The sequence below is a fragment of the Nelumbo lutea genome, chromosome 1 (genome assembly GCF_056320005.1).
Source record: "Nelumbo lutea isolate HS-2025 chromosome 1, American lotus-T2T, whole genome shotgun sequence".
Taxonomy (NCBI): Eukaryota; Viridiplantae; Streptophyta; class Magnoliopsida; order Proteales; family Nelumbonaceae; genus Nelumbo; species Nelumbo lutea.
In genome coordinates this window covers 105,750,033-105,773,608 of record NC_142684.1, presented here as the reverse complement: position 1 = coordinate 105,773,608, position 23,576 = coordinate 105,750,033, and the positions used below count along the sequence as shown (strand labels likewise).

The 23,576-nt window shown below is 34.6% G+C and overlaps 1 protein-coding gene across 1 annotated transcript; it reads left to right on the top strand.

The window, feature by feature from the left end:
- The first annotated feature begins 794 nt into the window (after positions 1-794).
- Positions 795-23,451, top strand: LOC148876599 (P-loop containing nucleoside triphosphate hydrolases superfamily protein). The gene is made up of 28 exons (XM_088973415.1): positions 795-931; positions 1,277-1,469; positions 1,617-1,763; positions 1,880-2,032; positions 2,155-2,408; positions 4,154-4,335; positions 4,424-4,548; positions 5,518-5,554; positions 5,699-5,790; positions 5,874-5,990; positions 6,076-6,189; positions 6,536-6,622; positions 6,724-6,934; positions 7,914-8,014; positions 8,698-8,796; positions 8,873-8,986; positions 9,065-9,181; positions 9,258-9,338; positions 12,672-12,743; positions 12,826-12,919; positions 12,994-13,025; positions 13,201-13,286; positions 14,380-14,451; positions 14,578-14,805; positions 15,533-15,677; positions 21,604-21,699; positions 21,797-22,384; positions 22,740-23,451. The coding sequence occupies exons 2-28, from the start codon at positions 1,308-1,310 to the stop codon at positions 23,064-23,066; spliced, it is 3,933 nt and encodes a 1,310-aa protein (XP_088829541.1). The 5' UTR covers positions 795-931; positions 1,277-1,307; the 3' UTR covers positions 23,067-23,451.
- Positions 23,452-23,576: the final 125 nt, after the last annotated feature.

Sequence of the window (23,576 nt, the reverse complement as noted above, 5' to 3'; positions counted from 1 at the left end):
TTAACTGAATGTGTTGGTTGCTTATGGGTCCCATGTATTTTATTCAACCCGTTGAACAGCCTAATCTGAATTACAATAAGCTAACTGTAGTCACACATTGGAAACATTGTCCTTGTCATTCACGGGGAAGATGTTCTTTAGGCTGTTTTTGGTTGCATGCAATTTTTTTTTGCATTAGTACAAATGCATGGGAGTGCAAATGAAAAAAATATAAATTCTCTTTTAATTTTGTTTTGGATTTTACGTTATTTTGCTTTATGTCTTAATTTACTTCATTTGTACCGCAATCAAACAAAATAAACTAAATTTTGAAACAAAAATATATTAAAATTTACATTCAAATTATTTGCACTATTATAATTTTACATCAGTACAAATTTATTTGCATTGCAACCAAATACAGCCTTACGTGCAATTGTAACTTCTTGGGATAGAATTGAGACAGTTATTGGTAGCAGATCTAAACTCGGCGGGCAATGGCTCTTGATTTTCAACTATATTAAACCGGGTAGTGATCTGCTACAAAGGAACGCTACCAACACTGTTCCAAACATGTAATGCAGCTGACATTGACAGCATCTTCCTTATCGTTCATGGGGAGATGTTCCCGATGTATGTTGTTGGCTGCAATGCATTGTTTGCACTGTTTGTTAGTAGCTGATCCGAAATCTATTAAACCCTAGTCAAAGGTCAAGAAACTTCCTCCACATTCTCACGTGTAAGCAGATACCCAATCTCTCGATTCGCCATTCGCCCCGTTGATCTGCACGTGCAGGTTTCGTATTTTGAATTCGGACGCGGGCGCCTTTTCTCCGTTTCAATTAATTTCTCTCATCGCTCTTTCATCATTTCATCAGACATCGCTAACGCAAGCACCACCCCTTTCTAGCTTGTAGGACCGGAAAAGCCCTCGTTTTTCATCCTCTTCGCCGTGAGTTCTCTTTCTGACGATTTTTTTTTTCTGCAACTTCCTTACATTTATTCATTCAACTATTCGTCATTGATAGGTAATCTCGGGTCTAACTCTTCTCATGTTTTAACTGAAAAAATGTTTCGAACTTCCCTTGATTCTTGCTCAGATTTTCTTATTAGCTCATTCGTCAAATCTCACAGGATTTTGTTATCTTTTGTTAAATTTCAGATGTTATTCCGGTGCATTTCTACTGGTCTTTGATTAAAGATATCATCTTTTGCATTTTATTTATTTTTGTTATTAATGTAATTTTTGGTACATCTGTCTATTGATTTACTGCTGTAATGCTACTTATTTGCTCAGATCGGGGTTTACGAGCTCCATTAAACTTAAGATGGAGAATTCGGAAATGAAATCTTCAGGTGGAAGTGGAGCCTCGCACGAGAAGGATTCGTCTCAGTGCGTTAGAGTGGCCGTCAATATTAGGCCACTCATTACTACAGAGCTTCTGGTGGGATGTACGGATTGTATCACTGTTGTTCCCGGGGAACCACAAGTACCATATCGATCTTACTATTTTTTATCTAATTTGTTTACTTTCCTTTTTGGCTTTCCCCTTCTCATAATTATTGGAGGGTGAAGTGTGGTTTGAGATTGTAACCTTGACTTCTCGTTGTTGCTCGACTGGTTGATAATGATAAAGGTGCAAATTGGTTCGCATGCATTTACGTTTGACTATGTGTATGGGAGTACTGCTTCACCTTCTTCTTCAATATTTGAGGATTGCGTTGCCCCGTTGGTTGATGCACTTTTTCATGGCTATAATGCTACAGTTCTTGCTTATGGCCAGGTGATACATTTGATTATTGTTTATGTTCTTGATTTCATTTATTTTCTACCTTAGTAACATTTATCATGTTTATTGTTCTATTATTAACTTAAATGCTGTATTTTCCTTCTGCGCAGACTGGTTCGGGGAAGACTTATACAATGGGAACCAACTACACCGGGGAAGAAAATAGTTGTGGGATTATACCAAAAGTGATGGAAACTATATTTTCAAGGGTAGAGGCAAAGAATGAAAAAACGGAATTTCTTATTAGGGTATCATTTATTGAGGTTAGATACTTCGTTACTTCCCTTTTAGATTTTAGGCTTTCTGTTTATGTGCTTAATTTGTTTTATTGTTTTTTGGTTCATAGACTTTTTTTTTTTTTTTTTTTTTTATTGTTGGCTGACAGATTTTCAAAGAGGAAGTTTTTGATCTGCTTGATCCAAACCCAAATGTGTCTACAAAGGCTGAAGGGGTTTCTCTTGCCAAATCTTCTGTGCCTGCAAGAGTTCCTATTCAGATTAGAGAAACAGCAAGTGGGGGCATAACACTTGCTGGCGTTACTGAGCCAGAGGTGAGAACAAAAGAAGAGATGGCAGCATTTTTGTCGAAGGGTTCCTTGTCTCGTGCTACTGGAAGTACCAATATGAATAGTCAATCAAGGTTGGTATCCTTTATTGACCATATGGATATCTATGATAGTCTTTCTTGACTTGTTCTTTAATCTACATGTTGTCCCGTCATTTGTGTTTGTTTCTGAATAGTTTGCACTATGTACTTATCTAGAATGGGATCGCCTTTTAACTTACGTGCTTCTGTGCCTTTTCCTATAGAGTTCCTTATGGTCATGTTGATTCTATTTTGCATTCTTAGCCCATCTGATTTCACCTTGTTTTTGCACAAATGTCATGATTATGTTTCCTCTCAGCTGATCTGATGATTATTGATTGCATCTTTTACATCCCAAAGTTAACTTATACTTCATTCTATCCTAATCATGTTCTTGAAAATCATCATATGGCCTTTTTTGTGCTTCTCTTTGCTGATCTCATTTCATCTTGGCCTTGCTTCATGCTCCAACAGGCATGCATCATTACATTCTCCTTAAACTTTATTGCTTTACTTGCAACTTAATATTTGAATGAGTTCAAATTTCCTAACAACTGAAGGTTATATTTATATATAAATGCAAAGATACTAAAAAGGTACAAAGGAACTTGGAACCTTCCCTGTGGTACATTAATTTGGATGTAGGAAACTAAAAGAATTTTCCCCATGCTTCTTTTTCCACTCTTGACTCTGCATTTGTGGAATGTTTTGGCCCAAAAAACCTTGCCTCAACATAAGCCCATTTTAAGGGCATTTTGAATTTAAAAAAAGCAAGGTTAACAATATAATGTGGGGGCATAGGGCTGACGTGGACCATGGAGATGTGCATATGAATGATCCAGAGAGTTTTCTACTTTAGAACTATCTGGGTTGGCTGCAGGATTCCTCCATGTGGAAGAAATTGGTGTGGTCATTTTAGGGAGATTCTCTACTCGACCCACCTTTTCTTTTAGGATGGTCTAGGTTACGTGGTTCATTTTAGCATTATGCATATGTGGAATTTTTTATTTCTACTTTCAGTATATTTCGTTACATTTATCTCAATTCATAGTTACTTGCATTACATACAAGATTCTTTTGAAAGTTGAGTAGTTCCAAATGAACCAGTCTTCAAATACTGTAGTTACATTTAACAAAAAGAGAGATGTATAATGCATATGGCCTAATGAGCAAAAGGAACCTCAGTATGGTAAGTCTTGGTACTGCACATTGGTATACATTACAAAGTAACAAATGATTGACATAGTTTATCTTTTTGATTTGAACGCTAAATTGGCTCAAGAGGTTAATAAATAGGATCACTTATTTTGTCTATGCTGACATGCATGTAACACACACATGCATGTGCAAGTGTTTGTAGTACAGTGTTGCATGAACACAGACATGAATATTGGAAACAAGATACTTAGTAGTCTGACTTGGCAAGATGAGAAAACATGGATTCATAGACATGTCTATGAAAAAGTATATACTATTAAAATTGTTCATATTTTTTGAACTATGACATTAAATACCTGTAAAAAATGTTGTCTTTGTATCTAATTAGCATTTAACATGAAAAATGGTAATTTTTCTATATTATCTATTCATTTATGTCAAATTCGAATAAACTAGGGGATAAAAGGGAATTGTTACGTAGAAGTATCTTGAAGAATCCATAGTGTCAGATTCCAATGGATGTCCAGTGTGCACATGTCACCCGTTTAGGATAGTCCTTGCAATACTGCTGTAGTAGTAGTATCATGTCTTGGCTTACATTTTAATCCCTTCTCTTTGGTTTCTGTCATTCTGTCTTATAGTCGTTCCCATGCTATCTTCACAATATCTATGGAGCAAAAGAAAAATTCTCGCTGTGTTAACACGTTAGGAACCGATGATGACGCTGGTGATGATATTCTATGTGCAAAGCTTCACTTAGTGGATCTTGCTGGTTCTGAGCGTGCAAAACGGACAGGAGCAGATGGCTTGCGTTTCAAAGAAGGTGGCTATAAGTTAAATCATTCAAAGGTTAATCAGTTTCTCTTTTGATAAGCTGTTGGCTTATGGAGTACACTTCATATTGAACCTAGGAATTCATATCAACAAGGGATTATTGGCTCTTGGAAATGTGATAAGTGCTCTTGGCGATGACAAAAAGAGAAAGGAAGGAGGGCACGTTCCATATCGTGATAGCAAGCTAACACGGTTATTGCAGGTAAATTCCCCCTTCTGTTATAATCACTGATGGGGTCAAATTGTCCTAGTTGTAGTTTAATTGAAAATATTACCCTTTTCATGGTTTTGACAAAACTAATACATTCTATGTTTGATATTATTTCACCCTGGTCATTATTTAGTCAATGACTGGTTATGTTAAGTTGTAAAGAGTTCGTAAGATGCCAGTGCAAATTTTGTAAATACTTGTGATATAAAACTTTCTTCTATTATATACTTTTTTGTCAAATAAAATGTGCAATTTAAAATGAGTAAACTTTTCATCATTATTATTGATGGAGTTAAATACATCGAAGGAGACAAGTGAAGCTAGTATTGTTCATTAATCACTATTTAGTATTCTTTAAGAATTTGTTTTATCATAATGAATCCACGACTAGAATAATATTTGAAATCCAGTTATACCAAGTAAAATTGAAGTTTTGAAGAGAATTCAATGGCTTTTGATGCTACCTTTAAATAATATATGATTGTAATATAAAAATCAATTCATTTTTTCCCTTTCCGATTTCTCTTGACAAGTATCAAAAAATTTATTATCAGAAAGTCATAAAATGATATTTTTTTGATAAACAACTGAATATATATTAAATAAAGAAACTTTAACTACTCAAAAACAGAGCTGCAGAGCACCAAACAGAATACAAAGTAGAGAATTGTCCCTCAAAAAACACGCTACAACAAAGAGGGATGCACTCCTGTTCTATCTTGTCAATATTGGAACCTTTGAGGTGGTAAAACATGGGCTTGTATGTTTTAGCTGATGGCGTTAAGTTCAGATACTTTCCTTTGATAGGGTCTGCAACTATCATCAGCTGTAATTGTGCTATTTTGAGTGTTTCCAGTGCTGAAAATATTATAAAAAGTGTTATATTGAAATTTGGAAGTTGTGCTAAATGAAAGTAAATGATAAAGTTCTTACTGCTTATTGATGTTTTACATTTTGCAGGATTCTCTTGGAGGAAATAGCAAAACGGTTATGATTGGTGAGTTGCTTCTCATTTGTTCTTGCTTTTTTCCCATTTAATTGGGTAAGAATAAAATTATAGAGACTATAATTTCTATTTTGCACTTTCTAGAGTTCATTGCCCATTCTGCCTTTATTTTATTTTACTATATTCTTGTTATAGCTTGTGTGAGTCCTGCTGATACAAATGCTGAGGAAACATTAAACACCTTGAAGTATGCCAATCGAGCTCGCAACATTCAGAACAAGGCTATTGTAAGTCAAAATTTTAGATACCCTCCCTTGGATTTTTTCCCATCAAACTATCAAACTTAAGTATTTAACTGGTACTGTTGCAGGTCAATCGTGACCCAGTGGCAGCTCAGATGCAAAGAATGCGGAGCCAAATTGAACAGTTACAGGCTGAGCTTCTTTGTTTTCGTGGTGAAGGTGGTATATCTTTTGATGAGCTCGAGGTATAAAATCTACAAGATATGTTGATGAATGATATTGTTTTCATGGGAATCAAACTTATGAGAAAAAAAATCTTTCTGGTTCTAGATTCTTAAGCACAAAATCTCAGTACTTGAAGCAAGCAATGCAGAGCTACACCGGGAGCTTCAGGAACGTCAAATTGCTTGTGATCATCTATCACAACGGGCTATTGATGCTCAGGTTTGTCTAATTTGTTTGAATACTTGACTAAATGTTTCTTAAGGCTACTGCAAGGCTGCATTTTAATGCTACACCTACAAATGAAATATCCAACAGACCAACTTTGTTCTTTGGATTTTACCTGTACCCCTTAGAGTTTGCTGAGTTTGACGAGAATGCTCATTTTTAAGCAATGCAAAGAATAAGTTCTTGTTTAAGATGTTACTGTTTTCATATAATTTGATAGCATCTTTGCCTCATTATCGTTCTACATTGAGCAATTCTCCTCATGCAAGTTAGCAATGCTTATTTTAAACACGTTCAAATCCAATTAAAATCTTTCATGTATCTCATTTTAATTTCTCAGGTTGAGAAAGATAAATTGATTATGAAAATTGAATCAGCTCGAAATGCAAAATGTTGGGATGAGATTGATTGTGGTAATATGAAACAGGTTTGTTGAAACTTTTTTTATTTGGATCTATTTTTCTTGTGTAACCTCTATGATCAGAGATTCATGGCTTTACTTGTGTTCTAACATCTTTCCTTCTTCAGGAATTTGACCTAATGAAGGCCTATGTCTCAAAAATTCAAGAACTTGAAGGAGAACTGCTACGGCTACAGAGCCTGAATAACTCTAGTAGCACTCGTTTTATGGATTCTCTCAATTTGGAAGATGATGGTCTGCGGTCAAAACATGCCTATCTTGCAGCAGGTCTCCATGACCTTCCATCTGTTTGTGATAGAAAAGCCACTGAGGTTTCTGGTGAGCCTCTTGTTCTAATTGTGTTACATCATTTTATTGAAGTTTATCTTTTTGTGCTTGATTCGTTTGAGTGATCTGAAATTCTCTGATGCTTCATATTCACCAGTCTTCCTATGTTATTGCTATTCTTTATTAATATCATATCAAATCTAATCTCATTATATTTTGGATCAATGTTTTGAAAATCGTAGTCGTAGAGAAAGTTGAGTCGAATTGTGAATCGTATTGTAAATTGTAAGATTTTTTTTATAAACTTGTCAAAAAAATAAATATAAATATATTAAAGGGATAAATATATATAGGAAAATGACTTTACCCTATTTTTAATTTATATACCATATATGTACCTAAAATAATAGAATTAACCACTTATGCAATAGAAGCCTGAGATGATATAATCAATTTTGACTTGAAAGTCAAACAAATGCACATACAAAGGCTCTTTAACCTACATATGGTGGAAAATAAACTCAATTTGTAGTCTTAAATAACGTAAATAAATAATTTTCTAGTAAGGGCTTAAAAGAAAATCTCCCTTGACAAAACTAAATATAAACAAAAACATCACAAAGTAGAGAAATAATTCTTAATTGAATTTATTTGAATCGTATAAATCGTAAGATTTTTGCAGAAAAAGATTCGGACATAAGATTCAAATTGAAACCCTTGGGTTTCATGATTCAAATTGTGAATCGTAAGATTTTGACAACATTGTTTTGAATGGAACTACACATGGTTGGCCCAGGGGATGTGCACAGAAGACAACACTTGATATCTATTCTTTCCTCTCTTTCTCTCTCTCTCTCTCTCTCTCTGTAAATGTGTGTGCCTGTGATTGACTACATATGGTAGAATTTCTAAGTTTGTTTTAGTGTTTTAATGGAAGTGTTTTTGCTCAATTGTCATTGTCCAGTTTTCAAGTTTGAATTTCTCAGTGAAATCTTAGTGATATATGACTGGGTTCACAATTCACATGCAGATGAAATGGATGAAGTTGAAAAAGAGTTGGAACATACTTCCATTCAAGATCAACTGGACCGTGAGCTCCAAGAATTGGACAAGCGTCTTGAACAAAAGGAGGTTAATATGCTTTCTTTTCTAAACCATCAATATCACCTTTCAATCTTCACATTTAATTGCAGAGGATGACTTCACTCACCTTATATAGCTCAACTTGGTCTTTGGTTTTGATCTATGGCAAATGATTTGGAATTTTAGCATAACTTGATCACCTTGAGCTTCGTATTTAATTAGGGATGAGATATAAAGAAACTTCCATGATCTTAGATACAATATGAGTTTATGGGGTATGATTCTGTAGAATGCAAACTGTTTTTACTCTAAATTTATTTATGTTCTGAATTCACTACATAGTTTAGTGGGTATTTCTTGGTTGGTTGAGATATACTAGTTTCCTGAAACTTGAAACAATGTGGTAAAAAGCTTGCATTAAATATTGCTTTTCTTTGGCCTTCTTTTTTCATGCACACTGGTGAAGTCTCTAATTGGATTTGCTTTTCCAACTGGATTTTATTCCAAAGATGTGATCTTAGAGCTTGCTTACATTACAATAACTATACTATCAGTGGGAACTTTGCTTTCCAGTTTGGGTTTTGATGGATAAGCTTTGACTTGATCATTATTAGAAGAAGAAATGAAAAGTAAATATTGGAAGAACTGGTAGCAGATACATCTCTAAACATTCTTAGTTCTTGTTCGTACTGTTCCATTATTCATTCTGCCAATTTTTCTGTTTAATGAAGGCTGAAATGAAGCGATTTACAAAAGTCGATAATTCAGTCCTGAAACAACATTATGAGAAGAAAGTTCATGAGTTGGAGCAAGAAAAGAAAGCTTTGATGGTAAATTTGTTTGTGAAGCTTTGAAGTGAAGACTCTTGATGATTATTTCTTAATGGTTTTTGTTGTTATTTTGCAGAAAGAGATAGATGAACTGAAGTGCAATCTTGCAAATATTTCATCTGCTTCAGATGGTGGCGCTCAAAAGTTAAAGGAGGAATATCTTCAAAAATTGAATACTCTTGAAGCACAGGTTGGTCCTTTTTTCTTTACCTTCGTTAACTTCCATCACATTTTTGAAGCTTATTACCACTTTTTTTTGATGTTGCAGGTGTCAGAGTTGAAGAAGAAGCAAGATGCTCAATCTCAACTTTTGAGACAAAAGCAGAAGAGTGACGAAGCAGCAAAAAGATTACAAGAAGAGATTCAGAGAATAAAAACTCAAAAGGTGCACACTTATTGCAAGATATAATTTATCTAGTTGGTGAGATACCTACCAAGCTCTTAATCATTTTCATTTTCAGGTCCAGTTGCAACATAAGATCAAACAAGAGTCTGAACAGTTTCGGTCATGGAAAGCATCACGTGAAAAGGAAGTCCTTCAGGTATATGCATGTTGCTGATCTGTTAGGTCCAAGCATAATCTAGTGATATTTTTAGTACAGATCCAGATCTGCTTGGGTCGAACCTGGTTAATTTATTATAGCGATTCTAGTGTAGAACAAGTAGATCCTACCACTTTCAGATCTCATCATGGGCTTTGTAGTGTGAACTAAGACTATTTGGATGATCATGAGTTCATGATGAAGAATGAATATGGAGAAGCAAGTAAACAGCTTGCTGTCCACTTAAGAATGGGCAGGAGATTAGCAAGAAAGAGAAGAGCTCTTGCTACTTGATAAGACAGCAAAGAGACAGGTCACTCAGAAGAAGAAATAAGTAATGAAAAAAGGGAGAAAATACATTTCAACCATCAGAATCCACTAAGTTGAACTTTTATTCATTAAAAGAATTCCTCTAATGTGCAATAATGCAATTACAATGACCATTTTTAGTGTCTACACGAGGGCTCTTATATCCTCATATAGATCGCAAACTCAACTAGGAAATTAAGCCAAGATAACTTATAATTACTCAGGAACTGGTGAACTTGTAATTAACTGATAGGGACACTCAAATAATGACTCTAGCTCCTAAAACAACTCTAACAAACCATTACTAGTCCTAGCTAAACAAACCAAAACTAACACAACAGGTGAAGAAAAAATGTAGACTGAAATTTCATCATAGACTAACACCCTATTAGTAAAACAATCCCTGTTCTATCAAAAGACTTTAGATTTACAAGACATAATTCTAATTTGATGGATGAATCAATAACCAACAGATCGTTTGGTCCTTGAAAAATAGGCTTGAAGAAAAGTCATGTGATTACAACTTTAATTTCTCAAAATTCAAAGAATTCTTTAAGATAATTTACTCTATTACTAACAATGAATTCCTTTACTCAAAGACTTCAATCAGGGCCCATTGCTGGTTTAATGGTAAAATCTTGGGCTGACAGGAGTGAGGAAACAAGTTTGAGTATGAAAGCGGTCACTGTGTGCAAAATGCTAAATGTTCATGTTTGTATCCAGTCTACCTCTCCCAAGACCAAGATCCTAGATAGCTGGGACCAACACTAGAAATTGGCCTTTTACTCTTAAAACTTAAGTTGACCAATTCCTATGTTGCATGGATTTGCATCAGTGCTGTCAATGAGTGTGGTCTGCCACAGTTTATGGCAGACCCAGTCCCAATTCAGTGAGTAAATATGCAGAACCAGTTCCAAACCAGACCCTTTAGTGTTTGTAATTGGGAGTTTGGGACTATCAGGTCTGATTCATCTGACCTGATAAGACCTGATTATAATTGACAGCTGTAGTTTTAACCTGTAATTTGACAATAGACCTACTTGTTAGAATGGGAGTATCTTTGTAAATGCCAATGTCTTCACTCATTTCTTTTTCTCAAAGCCATTTGCTAGGAAATTATATGCTTCAAATGTTTTTCTTTGTTAAAGAACCGTTTAGCCTAAAAGCTTAAGCTGTTAGGTGAGGTCCCTGAATAGGTTTTTATTCTCTAACACGCCCCTCATGTGAAAGCCCATTGGGCTTGAAGCATGCACAAGCACAAACCCACCCATGTGAAAGAATCATTCAACTTAAAAGCTTAAGCTGTTAGGTGAGGTCACTGATTAGGTTTTATCTATAACAATCTTATTTATGTTGACCTTTCAATTTTTTTTCTATGACATCACTGTCCATGGGCTGTATACCTGTATCTAGTTTTCTTTAGATAGCTTACTCATTTGTTTCACCTGTCTATTTGTCTTTTTTTTTTTTTTTTTCTTTTGGGGATACAGTCTTATTTTTTCAGTTTCTTTCCTTTCAGTTGATGTGTTATATATTGTTGCTTTATAGCTAATGTATCACATGGCATTACCTGCTCTGATCTGCTTGTATCATTTAATAATAGCTGCTATAGATTTATGTTAATAATTTTGAGCTACTATTATCCAAGCTTTGATATTACTCCAAACCAATCCAGATTCTTTCGTTTTCCTTGTTCTTGTCTCTCCAAGTATAGATCAATAGACAGATCAATCTCATGCTTGTTCTAGTTCCCTAATTCCATCATGTGATTTATAAATTGACTTCGCTATGAACACTATAAATACATGTCATCATTTAACCATGTACGTTTTTGGCTACTATTTTTTCCTTCTTTGTCACTGAAGCTGTTGGGTTTCATTTTGGGGTTTGTTGAATTAATTGAAAGGGTTAGGGCCTGCATATCAACAAAATGAAAAAGTTGATGTCTATTCAAATGCAACAACCCTGCAATATTTAAATTCTAAAATAACAATCCTTGTGTCCCTTTTGGGCATTGAATGCTTTTGACTTTCAATAATTTCTGGTTGGCTTGACCTAGCTCCTTAGGTCTTCTCTGACCTACACTAGCCTGCCTAAGAAAGCAGCCTATGTGCAGCTACTAATATGATCAGCATCTAGTTTCAAGGCTTTTTGTGATCAACACTTGGCTAGTGTTGTCTCTAAGGCATCAAAGGGGCATATGTTACATTTATGCTAAATCCATACTCCATTGTTTTGGTTGACCTAATCACTGCTTTTTTTTTCAAAGATTTGAGACTGTTTATAGTATTAGAATGAATGTTTGTTTCAGTGTTCTGGTAATATGCTTTTATAATGTGGATGGGCTTTACACTTAAAAGGCTGGTTTGGAAACAGTGTAAATGCAATAATATGCTATAAATCATGACACCTCCAGTTCAGGTGCATGCAAAGTGGGACCGGATGGAAAGACTCCATGGATATTAAGAAATGATATCAAGAAAATTAAGCACATCACAAAAGACATCCAGTTAATAGTTCAGTGGACTCCAAGAGTAGCAAACGGGCTTGCGGATTAGCTAGCAAAGCAAGGGGCTAATAAGGAACAATGTTTCTGGGCTCTATTATAAGATTGTAAGGAAAATATTGGGTGGAATGTTATTGGGCATTTGGGGTAGCCGAGGCTACCCAATCTCTGTACTAATTCTCATATCCTTTTCTTTAATAAATTTACTTTTACTGATAAAAAATATTTACTTTGTTAAAATCAAAGTAGTTTTTTGCCCCAAGATTGAAGTAAACTCTGATAAGTTTGCAAGTTTACTTCGACCTTAAGGGTATTTTCATATCGTTTCCAAATATGTGCAAATCAGGACTGGGGTGCAATAATGCACCGAATCGGCATTTACGTTGTTTCCAAACACAGTATAAGTTACAGTAATAATCAGTTCCACCATCTTCATGCGAAAAATATATTCTCTGTTTTGTTGTGATTTATCTGTCATTCTGGATGGTCTAATAGGAATTTATCTTTTCAATTAATAGCTCAAAAAGGAGGGGAGAAGGAATGAGTATGAAATGCATAAGCTATTGGCCTTGAATCAGAGACAAAAGATGGTAAATGCATTATTATTCTAAGAAGTTAAAGACATTCCGCAAGTATACCGGTTGTATATTCAAATTTGCTTGTTCATGTCAGGTTTTGCAACGGAAGACTGAAGAAGCTTCTATGGCTACAAAACGACTAAAAGAGCTATTGGAAGCTAGGAAAGCTTCATCACGTGAAGTATCTGGTAAGAAGAATTATTGCTTTGTTCAGTATTTTTTTCTTAACATAATTATATCTTTGGATTTTATGATTTCATAGGTGCTGGAAATGCAAATGGTCCTGGAATTAAGGTATTGTAGTGAACCATGGATATTATTTAGCAAAAATATGTTATTGAGTTCCTTTTTTATTTTGCTAGGAGTAAGAACTAAGAAAGATATAATGTGCTTGTAACTTGCATAAGCCATATGCCTGAGCATACATGTGGACAAGGTGTATTTGCTAAAATGTATTTTTTTTTTCAAGGCATTGATGCAGGCAATTGAACATGAGCTTGAAGTCGCTGTACGAGTGCATGAAGTTCGTTCAGAGTATGAGCGGCAAATGGAAGCGTAAGCCCTAATTTGGGTTTTAGCTCTTTCAATTCTTCACTCAAAGCCGCCAATTGTATTTTTCTGGTTTGCTTGTGAACTGTTCTTACTTTCTACATCAAAGAGTTTAGTTTCTTTATGGATCCTGTCTACAAGAGATTCACATGGTTCAGAATGTGAAACTATTCTCAGTAATTATTATAGAAAAGAAAACTGATTAAAATCTCTTAATTGGACATGCATAGGAGAAGCATAAGTTACTGATAGATGGCCTTTACCTTAGTAGTGCAGATAGTTGAAAAGATCTGTCCCTCATCTGAAGTTAAATAATACAATTATTACTATTTCATGGTTTCACATGCACTTCTTTCCGTGTGATTCTAATTCATTTGTGTCAAGTTAGACTAGTCATATAACTACTAATCCACTTCCTCTGCCACGGTTCCTTAGTCATTGTCATCCCTGCCTTGTCCCAGCTATATGGGGTTGGCTACATGAATCCTAGTAGCTTGCAAAATTATTGAAATAGGATGCTAAGAAAAAATTGTAATTATACAACTCTTTTCTTTCTCAGTAATTTGGCTAGACGTTCTGCTTATAGACTTGTAGAACAAATTGTGGAATATTTGTTTCTGTTTAATTTCGATTTATCATTTTTCTGTGGGTGGGTTTACCGCTTTTCTGGTCAGCTTTGCTTTGCTTGTTTTTTTTTTTTTTTTCAATTTGACTTAAGTATCCACCTATCTATCTTTCTATCTATCTTTACAAACACACAAGGCTATTACCCAATGTTGGTCCTAGCTATCTGGGAGGGGGAGAGGGATCTTGGGATGGATGAATGGACTCCAATCTTTGGCACAAAGTGACCGGTCTCAGATAAGAACCTGCATTTTGTTCTTGTCACTCCAAGATTTTAGCATTACATCAAGCAATGACCCCTATATTGATATGACCGATGATTTAACAATGAATACGAGTATATGACACTGAATAGAATGGAATGGTGGAAGAGGATTCATCTAGGAAACTCTATATGGTTGGGTCAAAGTGTAGATGTTGATGATATATGTATAAATTCATGTATGTGATGATAAGTTGTCTACCTTGTTATTAGGAGGGCTGCCATGGCAAAGGAGGTAGCAAGCCTAAAGGAAGAAGCAGAATTGCTAAAACAGAAAAATATGAGGTAAATTCTCTTGCTGCTATGCCTTGTTTCTAGTGACCGGTTATGCTGTTGTCTGTTGCTACATTATTTGGTCTCTTGACTCTCATGCATAAAAACCTTGGTATGCAAAAATGGCAACCATTACAGTGACTGCCCTCAGACAATGTCTCCTGGTGCAAGAAATTCAAGGATTTTTGCACTTGAAAATATGTTGGCCACTTCATCTAGCACCCTGGTGTCCATGGCCTCACAGTTGTCAGAGGCAGAGGAGCGTGAACGTGTCTTCAGTGGGAGGGGCCGGTGGAATCAAATCCGATCCATTGGAGAAGCCAAAAATGTTATGAATTATTTGTTCAATTTGGCATCTTCTTCAAGGTACCTCTCTCTCATTTTCTATACATGTATGTGTAATATGTGTATATTTATATACCAGTGCATGTATTGAGTTTGTTCTTCTGCAATGATTTTGATGCAGTTGCATTTTGTTTTACCCACTATATCACTCCATATTTGGGTATTGTAGTTTATTTTGATGACTGATCTTTTGGTTGGTGGGGTGTAGAAACTATGACTTGGACAAGGTGGTTTCACATATATTGTTTTCATTTCTAGAGAATGGTTCCTTTTCATTTTATTTTCTTTGATTATCTAAATTTAACTTGTCTATTTACTAATAATTGTTTTAGCACACCTTTCTTTGTTTGTTTAGAGGTTAGTTTGTTAAAAGATCCAACTCCAATTCTTCATATTTGCTTGAGGTTTGAGCATTAACTTCATTATTCCTAATCAATTTGATATTGTCATTACAGCACATTGCTTAATTGAAAAAAAAAGTGTTCAATTAGGGAACTAGCGTGGTCTTGGTTAAAAGGAGATAATTCTATATGTTTGCTTTGTTCTCATTTTCCCTCAGGCTTCTAGGTTTTCTATTCTAAGTGATGCCATGTAAAGACTTCCTTTTATCATGACATTAAAAATATGTTAGAATTTGGGATCATGTTTAGGTGGAAATATAAGAAGTTTTCTTACTGATTTAGTTGTTCCATTTCCACTTAATGCCTGTTCTTTATACATTCTACCTTTCCATTGTTGGCTTTGTCAGATGTCAGTTACGAGATAAAGAGGTAGATTGCAGGGAGAAGGATTCTGTAATACAAGAGCTAAAGGAAAAGGTAGTGAACTTAACTAGTTGGGTTAAACAAATGGAAGTAGAAAAGACAGAAATTCTTCGTCAGCAAAAGTTACAGGTTTGTGCACTTTGCCTGTTTCTTTGACTTTTCAGATGTTTCTCAATTAGCTATTGGATATGATGTGATCTATGCTAATGTTATCCATATTATACCCATATCAGAAGACTGGCCATTTATTGTCACTTTCAAATTGCATGCTTTCTTCTTTTCATAGATATGAATGTAATCCATTGGCCTATTTTTACTTGTAAATGATATTATAAATATAGTATTTCTCGTTAAATAACATTTAGCTACAAAAGCTGCTTGTTTTGTTTCATATGTTCTGTTCAGATATTGGGTGCTTGGTCTAGCTGCTTATTTGACTATATACATGGCAATTGTCCTTGGTTGCTTTTAGTTGCAGCATACGGCCAGGTGGTATTATTATGGCTACTAGTTCTACATGATATCTGAAAACAAATGGTTGATAACCATTAGAGATTTGCAAACACCATCGATTTTCTAACAAGTTGCAAGGAATTGATCTATACTGTTCCCTGATACTCATTGTCACATGAATATCATTAGTTCTTTGAAAAGTGGTAGACGGACTAGAATTTGTCCTTATTGATAAAAAAACTAGAAATTGTTTTTTTTTTGATAGTTAAAACTAGAATTTGTCTTTCGTTATATGCAAAGTTCTCTCCCTGGGTTTATGGAACATATTTGACACTACACTAAAAGCTGCTCCTATTTGCAATTATTGGGGTTATAATATGTTATAACTCTTTATTATTAGTAGTATTAAGCTTTTATACGTGCAAGATTTAAGGCCCATGGATGCCTCTAAGGTATTGTTTGGTAGGGGACTAGGACACAACTAAAATTTGGTATTGAATGGATCTGCATCACTAGATAAGTTTAAATATGCAAGCCCATGCATACATCAAAGGTACAACAAGGGCATGTCTCTTGCAATATAAATATGTTATCTATATTTATGTATGCATTTTTTTTTTATATTAATGAAGTGGAAATTTCAGTGAAATATGAAAGATTACATTTGATAGGTGAAATGATTTCAGCTTGCAAGTAACCAAGCATACATCTGACTTGACATAAGCATCAATTACATCTTTAAAATCTCCATAAAGTCTAAAGTTGAGCATAAGCTTGCCTCAGAATATATATTAAAAAATGCATCATTAGCTGAGAATCTTGGCTATAAAAAAGATCTCTATTGGAACAATGGGTCCAATAAACTTTGCCTAAATGCTTGGAATTGAAAATCTCTTGATTTCAAATGGTCAACATTGGATGCTGTCAAATGCTAACATCCAACCAAATGCTCCAACTCTAGGTGGAATTAGGCTACTACAAATTCCTTCAATCATCAATGTTACTCTCTGATTTTTAATTATTATTTTTTTGATCAATAACACTTTCATTAATTCATCAGTAGAAAATTTACAAGTGGAAGACAAACACACTTATCTTTCAAGAGTCACAAAGAAAATACAAAGATACAAGGACACTAACATTACAACTTAGCCCAAAACAAGGAATCCCTTTCTGCCCCTTGTTTTGCTAAACCGTCAGCTAGGGAATTAGCTGATCTCTTAATCCAACATGTCTTAAATTCCATCTCCCGCACCAGCCATTTGAATTTCCTCTTCTCATTGTTAAAAATTCTCTGATTTTTAATTATCATTTCATAGAAAATGATTGGAAAATTTTGTCAAAACATTTTTTCCACTATCTTGCAATTGGCATTTTAGGGTTAATTTTCAATAATGGCCTTCCAAAAACCAGGCACTAAACAATGTGCTTTCCCCTCTCTTCAAAACATTGAGCCAAAATTTCACCTTGCAACTTCTGCATAGAATCTCATCATTCCTTGCATAAATTGTTTTAGTCTCACTCAAATCTTACAAATTCCTTCTTCACAAAACATGGCTCTCTTTTCGAAACCTCTATAACCATTTTTATAATAATACATCATCTAGTTATTTAATTCTTCTAACCCTCAAACACCATACTCCATGGTCCTGCATGCTTTATCCCACTTCACAAAACGTATTTTCTTCCTTCTACCACCATTCTACTAAAAATCCTGTTGATTTTTTTCCTAACTGATAAGTCTGATCTGCTATTTTGCTAGAAAATTTAAAACAAATAGGAAAAAAATAGAGAAATTGGAAAAACCATTCTTAATAACAGTAGTCCTATCAACCAACAAAATTGTTTTACATTTCTAAGTCGCCAATCTATTTTCCATTCTATCCACCACTGATTGCCTTGTAAAACTTGTAGATGCTTTAGCTTCAATTGGAATTCCCAAATCTATACTATATATAAAAGTGTGGATGTAGAGTGGAAGTTTTTTGGACTAAATTACCCTCTATTTCTTTGTTTGTGAAAGGGTATAAAAGTTATTTTATTACAGTTTTAATGCCAGCCTTAATGGCTACTAAAATGCCCATATTTGTCTATTTAGTCAATCTCTGATTGTAAGAGTTAAAAATATAACATCAATTATTACTTTCCACCTCATTCAATCCCCTACCTTTAAGTCTTATACTTAAGGTATTAACTCCCATTTTCTCTTATTAAATCCTATATTTAAGGTAGTTTTCACTAATAAATGATACTGATTAGATCTATGTCAACCTTTTTAAACTATAAACTCATATATTTTAAAACTAACTGAAAAATAAGACCATTCTTTATCCAAGTGGTGGGTAAGCAATTCAACCATCCGAATCAAATTGATCAACCTATGGAGTCACATTTAGGTAATAAAAAATTTAAAATAGAAATAAATATAGAGAATTACAGAAATGTAGAAACGAATAGACACATTTCAAATATTTTTATCAATCAAATTAAAAATAAGTGTAATAAACAAGAATTATTTTTGTTGATAATGAAAATGAAATACATAATTTAGAACCAAGAAAAAATTACATTATTTTACTGTTTGCTAAGACCAATTGTTCAACTTTTGGGTCAAACGTGTTAACATTTAATGTCATAAATAAAAATAAAAATTAATAAAATATAAAAACACAAAATTTGAAAAGGAAACATTCAGACATGTATAAATACATGTGACATTAGAAACTCAGAATTATTTTTACACACATAAATACACAAAAATTATAGAAAAATTGAGCACATCTATAATTCTACATTTACACTACTATTAAAAATGTGAATAAGATTGTGGAACTTTCTTTTGACTAAAATACTTATTTTTGAATTTAGTCCTTATTTAATTAGGAGGGTTAACTTGTAAATTGAATTACTACTTTTCACCTCATTCAATTTGCTATATTTAAATCTTACATTTCTTTGATAAATGAACAAACCAACAAAGATACACAAAAAAGATAAAACATTACAAAAAGGTCCTTTTATCACATATTTGGATGAGGTGTTTATGTAATCAGATTTGGATTTTGCAATTTTCATCTGATTAATATTAAAAAACAAAAAATAAAAAACATATTAATAGAAAAATTTTGATACATTAATACTATCATTATTATTATCTAGAATTGACATGTGCAAAGCATGTGCATGCTTAGTAGTATATTAAAAGAACTCCCAACTTCACATCCCAATACTCTTGAGCCTATCCCTGTCTTGGCACTCTTGGTGTGTTTTACATTATGTTGTGGATGATGGTTCTTTTGGCAACTATGAGAACTTGATAGGTTTCTTCTGTTGTCACTCTTTAATGTTTATATCTCATGCTCTCAGTGTTCATCCTCTTCATATCAAAGAAAAGCTTTTGCAATTATAACAAATACAAATGCTAATACTCATGTGAAACGTATTTTGTAATTCCTATAGGATGGTGCTTAATTTTCTAGTTTACAAATTCTTTATTTCTTTTTCAGTGCATCTCCATTTTTCATAAAGGTGACAACCCCCTAATCATGATACTGGAAATCATTGTTTTTTATTATACTGGAAACCATTATTTTGATTATAAGCCCATGAAATGAATATTTTAGTTTAATAATGTCTATTTTATTATTATAACCTCTAAAAGTAAAGAATATAAAAGTGTTCCATACTCCATAGCAGTATGTACTATGTGCAAAATAGATGGACAGTTAAGCGAGGTGAGTACATGACCCTTCATGGGTACCTTGTTGGCTAGGCATCACCTTGACAACTATGTATAATATGTAACAAATAATATATGCATAAATCTTATGTTATACTTTATGTAATATAAAATATTTTATATAGTACATATTATGTGTTATAGTGTATCTATTTATATATAATATTAATATAAAATAAAATGAGTCATAAATGTATGCATATTATTTTTAATATATAAATAACTGTGGCTCATACTAGGCCTAAGCCCGTCCCAGAAATTTGCTGGCTTGGGCCTGAACGCAACCTAGGTCCAAGCTGGGGTGATCATTTCCAGCCTAGACTAGAAGCCAGGAAATTTCCATGCTCGAGCCTAGGTCTTGCGTCTAGGCTTGGCCTGGGCCCACTTCAGGCCCAGAAATTTCAGGGTTGAGCCTAGGCCCAATGCTTCAAGCTCAGTCCAACCCACAACATATATTATATATTTTACATACTATATTTATATTATAAAATATTATATTATTATAATATATATATATATATATAATTATATGTATATATTATATTTTATGTATAATACATATACAAATGTTCTCTCATACACATGAGTCAACTCATGTATGAGAGAATAGCTTGTTCTCTATTTTGTCCTTATAGGCCTTTATTCTAATAATTAGGCAATGTGGGACAATACTCAGTATTGAGTGAAAGCCTTGCTTTGATCTATATAAGGATAGACAGACATGAGTGTTGAAGCTCATATTTCTTAATGGCATAGGCACAAAGCCAAGCCAAGTCTTACCCAGCCCAGCTCGTGCAATATATTTTTTTTGTGTTGTACATCATATGATATAAAATATTATAAATAAATAATTTTTTATTAATTTATGTCATAGGCCCAAAGCCTGGCCCAGGCCTGTACAAACCTGATCCTGGGCTTATATTTCAGGCCCTGGGGTATGGGCTGGGTCGGGTTTGGGCCTTTGACTATAACCCATATCATAGGTACTAAGCCCAACCAAGTCCATGATGACCCATTGCCCAAGTGCAGAATTTCTAGGCCAGGCTGAAACTGATCACCCCTAATTCAATGGTATTGGAAATAAAATTAATTGGGTTGCATCAAGTTTGTACAAATTTGCTGCTCCTATTCAATGAATAACTTCATTCAACAAAATTGTAACTTGAAACCTATTTTAATTTAAATAAAGGCACTGCTTGGAAGTAGTTTGATAGATATGAGCTGTGTTGGGGGAGCTCAACTTCCTGAATGGTTGTTTGGGGAAGGGGAAAGAGGGAAAGAGAGAAGAGGGAACTTGGGAAAATTCAGGTCTACCTCCAGCTGATGGAGAGGTAGTCTTATATACTCAATCGTTGCAGTTTGTTAGAGGGTTACAACCATCAGAGATTAAGGCTAATGTGTCCTTCTAGTGTAATCAAACTTCAGTGGTGCTATCAGATTTGAAAAACCTTTGCTGTTAGCATGTGCACAGCTGTTAGAATTTCCCTTGGTGTCCATCTGAGTTGAGCTGCTAGCATTGGGTATGAAATGTGAACTATGCCTGCCAACTCTTGGATCAAGCAATATAATAACAGTTAAAACGGATTCTTATAACTGCACTTTGGAAAGAATGCTTAACTGTCTTATTGTCTTGTATACTTGGTAAATTTCTACTTTTTCTTGTTTCCTATGAAAATTGGTTAACCTATTTTGCTTCATTGTATCCTATTATGCTGTACAGAAAGTTCTAAATGTTATCAGGTTGCATGTCATAAACTTTTATTTTTGTTCTTCATTCTGATTTCCTCCATGCAAACTATTCCATCATACAATCTATCTTCTCTCTTCAATCTGCTCTACTGCACATTGATAGAAGTATGTTAGAAACTAACATTGAAGAGCTGCCCTATTGATAATGCGACAAACTCTCTGGATCACATCCCAAACATTGGGGAAGGACACATCTATGACCTGCGCAAGGTACTCCCCTTTTCTATCCCTTTATATTCATTAGGGTAAGATTTGTCATTGAGACAGGCCATGATCTGCTGCTTATGCTTGCTCTGATTGGCATAAGGGTCCTCGAAGCTCCATTATCTTCAGTTATGGTGGAGTGAACCCAGAGTTGTTGGATATGGACATATCTGAATCAGATTGTTCTAGTGGGGAAGAATCTGAGTCAATCGATGATGAGTGGGTGGAATCTGGCAAACGCCGTGTCAAGAAGAGTTCTAAAACTAGAGTGCGAACAACAGTTACAACCCATCCCTTGGATGTCAGTGCTCCAGATGGCATTAACCTAGAGACCACATGTGAGGAAACAATCTCTAAACTTGGACCAGTATCAAGTGCATGTAGCTGTAGTAGAGCTTCCTCATGCAAGACTGCAAAATGTGAATGCCGTGCTGCGGGGGCCACTTGTGGTGTAGCTTGTGGCTGTAAAGAAGCTAAGTGTGCAAATAGAGGAGCTGTTAAAATAAAGATGGATGAATCACTTCCATCAGATGTGACTGAAGGCAGTGGAAACTGTAGTGGTAATGATGAAATAGAGAAGAATAGAGCCCTTGTCTCCCATGGTACAATGCTGCTTCAAGGTGCACTAACTGAAGCGAATGAAGATGGTGGGACACAGAGGAAGCCCCTATCTGACATTGGGAACACAATGGTATGTTTGACTTTTACTTGTAAAGATTTAGTAGTTTTTTCATTTCTGAAATTATTGGTATGCTTCTTATTGCATATTATATTTAATTTGACCTTTTATCAAGGGTTTGATACTTTTGAAAGTTTTTCATGTCTCTGATTTTTCTGTTAAATTCAGGTCATGCCAATCTCTTGGTGTAATATTTCTCTTCTTTTGTTATCTTTTCTAGAGATTTCCATCTTTGTGTTAATGGTGGATTCCTAATCGCATGGCAGGCTATGGCAGTTCTAACTAAACTCCTTTCATGGGTCTACTTATCAAACACTTTGTTCGTAATTCTACATTCCTATGCTAACGCAAGTCTAAATTCATGCAGCCCAAGTCAAATGCACCAAAGCCAATCCAAAGAAAGAAATGGCGGAAAACATCCCTTCAACTTGTTCCAGTTGCTCCACCCTTGGACCAACCAGAAAACAGTGAAGCCCCAATTAATGCAGAGAGTAATATGGTTGAGTCGGATGTTCCCTTGAAGTTGCCACGGGCAATGAGATCTGCAACCATGAACAATTCTAATACCTTGAAAGAGAAGAATTGTGACCATATAGATGAATCAATTGTCAACAAAGAGGTGGGAACTGCTGCTCCAAAAAGTCCTGTTCGGCAGGCAAGAATGTTAGATGAGAAAGAGAACCACATGATCTGATTCACATTTGTTTGTTTCGGTTGGTGAAACCCATGACTACAAGTCTAACAACCCATTGAAAGTCATGATGCCACCTTGATTGACAGGTACCTGAAACAGAAGTTTGGACCTTACAAACTGCAAGTTGTTGTAAGCCTACCAGAATTGATCAAATTCACGTAACCAATATGGAATTATAACTCTCTTGGCAACGAGCAAGGGTTGATCAATCTTCTCCCAAGATATGGGTCATTTCATGCAGAAAGGAGATGGTAGATCTCAATTGTAATGTAATTTGTAATTTGAACGGATGATTATGTTTGGGACGGTTTGTTCCAATTCTCTCTTGTTTAAATTCGTTTTTTTTTTTTTACTTCAGATCTATGATTCTAAGTTCTTGTTGTCATTTCTCATTTTCACAATTGATAGGTTGCAGCCTTGCAAATAATCTTCATCCATTAGGCCATCAGGGTGATTCCAGCTTCAGGAGTGATCACTTCAGAGTTCAGATCCGAAATCTAAGATGAGTGT

Excerpts from the sequence above, each read along its gene's own strand:
- LOC148876599 (XM_088973415.1), top strand. The coding sequence starts at position 1,308 with ATGGAGAATTCGGAAATGAAATCTTCAGGTGGAAGTGGAGCCTCGCAC. Across the intron at positions 8,015-8,697 it reads AGCGTCTTGAACAAAAGGAG|GCTGAAATGAAGCGATTTAC; the intron begins GTTAATATGCTT and ends TGTTTAATGAAG. Across the intron at positions 9,339-12,671 it reads GTGAAAAGGAAGTCCTTCAG|CTCAAAAAGGAGGGGAGAAG; the intron begins GTATATGCATGT and ends TTCAATTAATAG.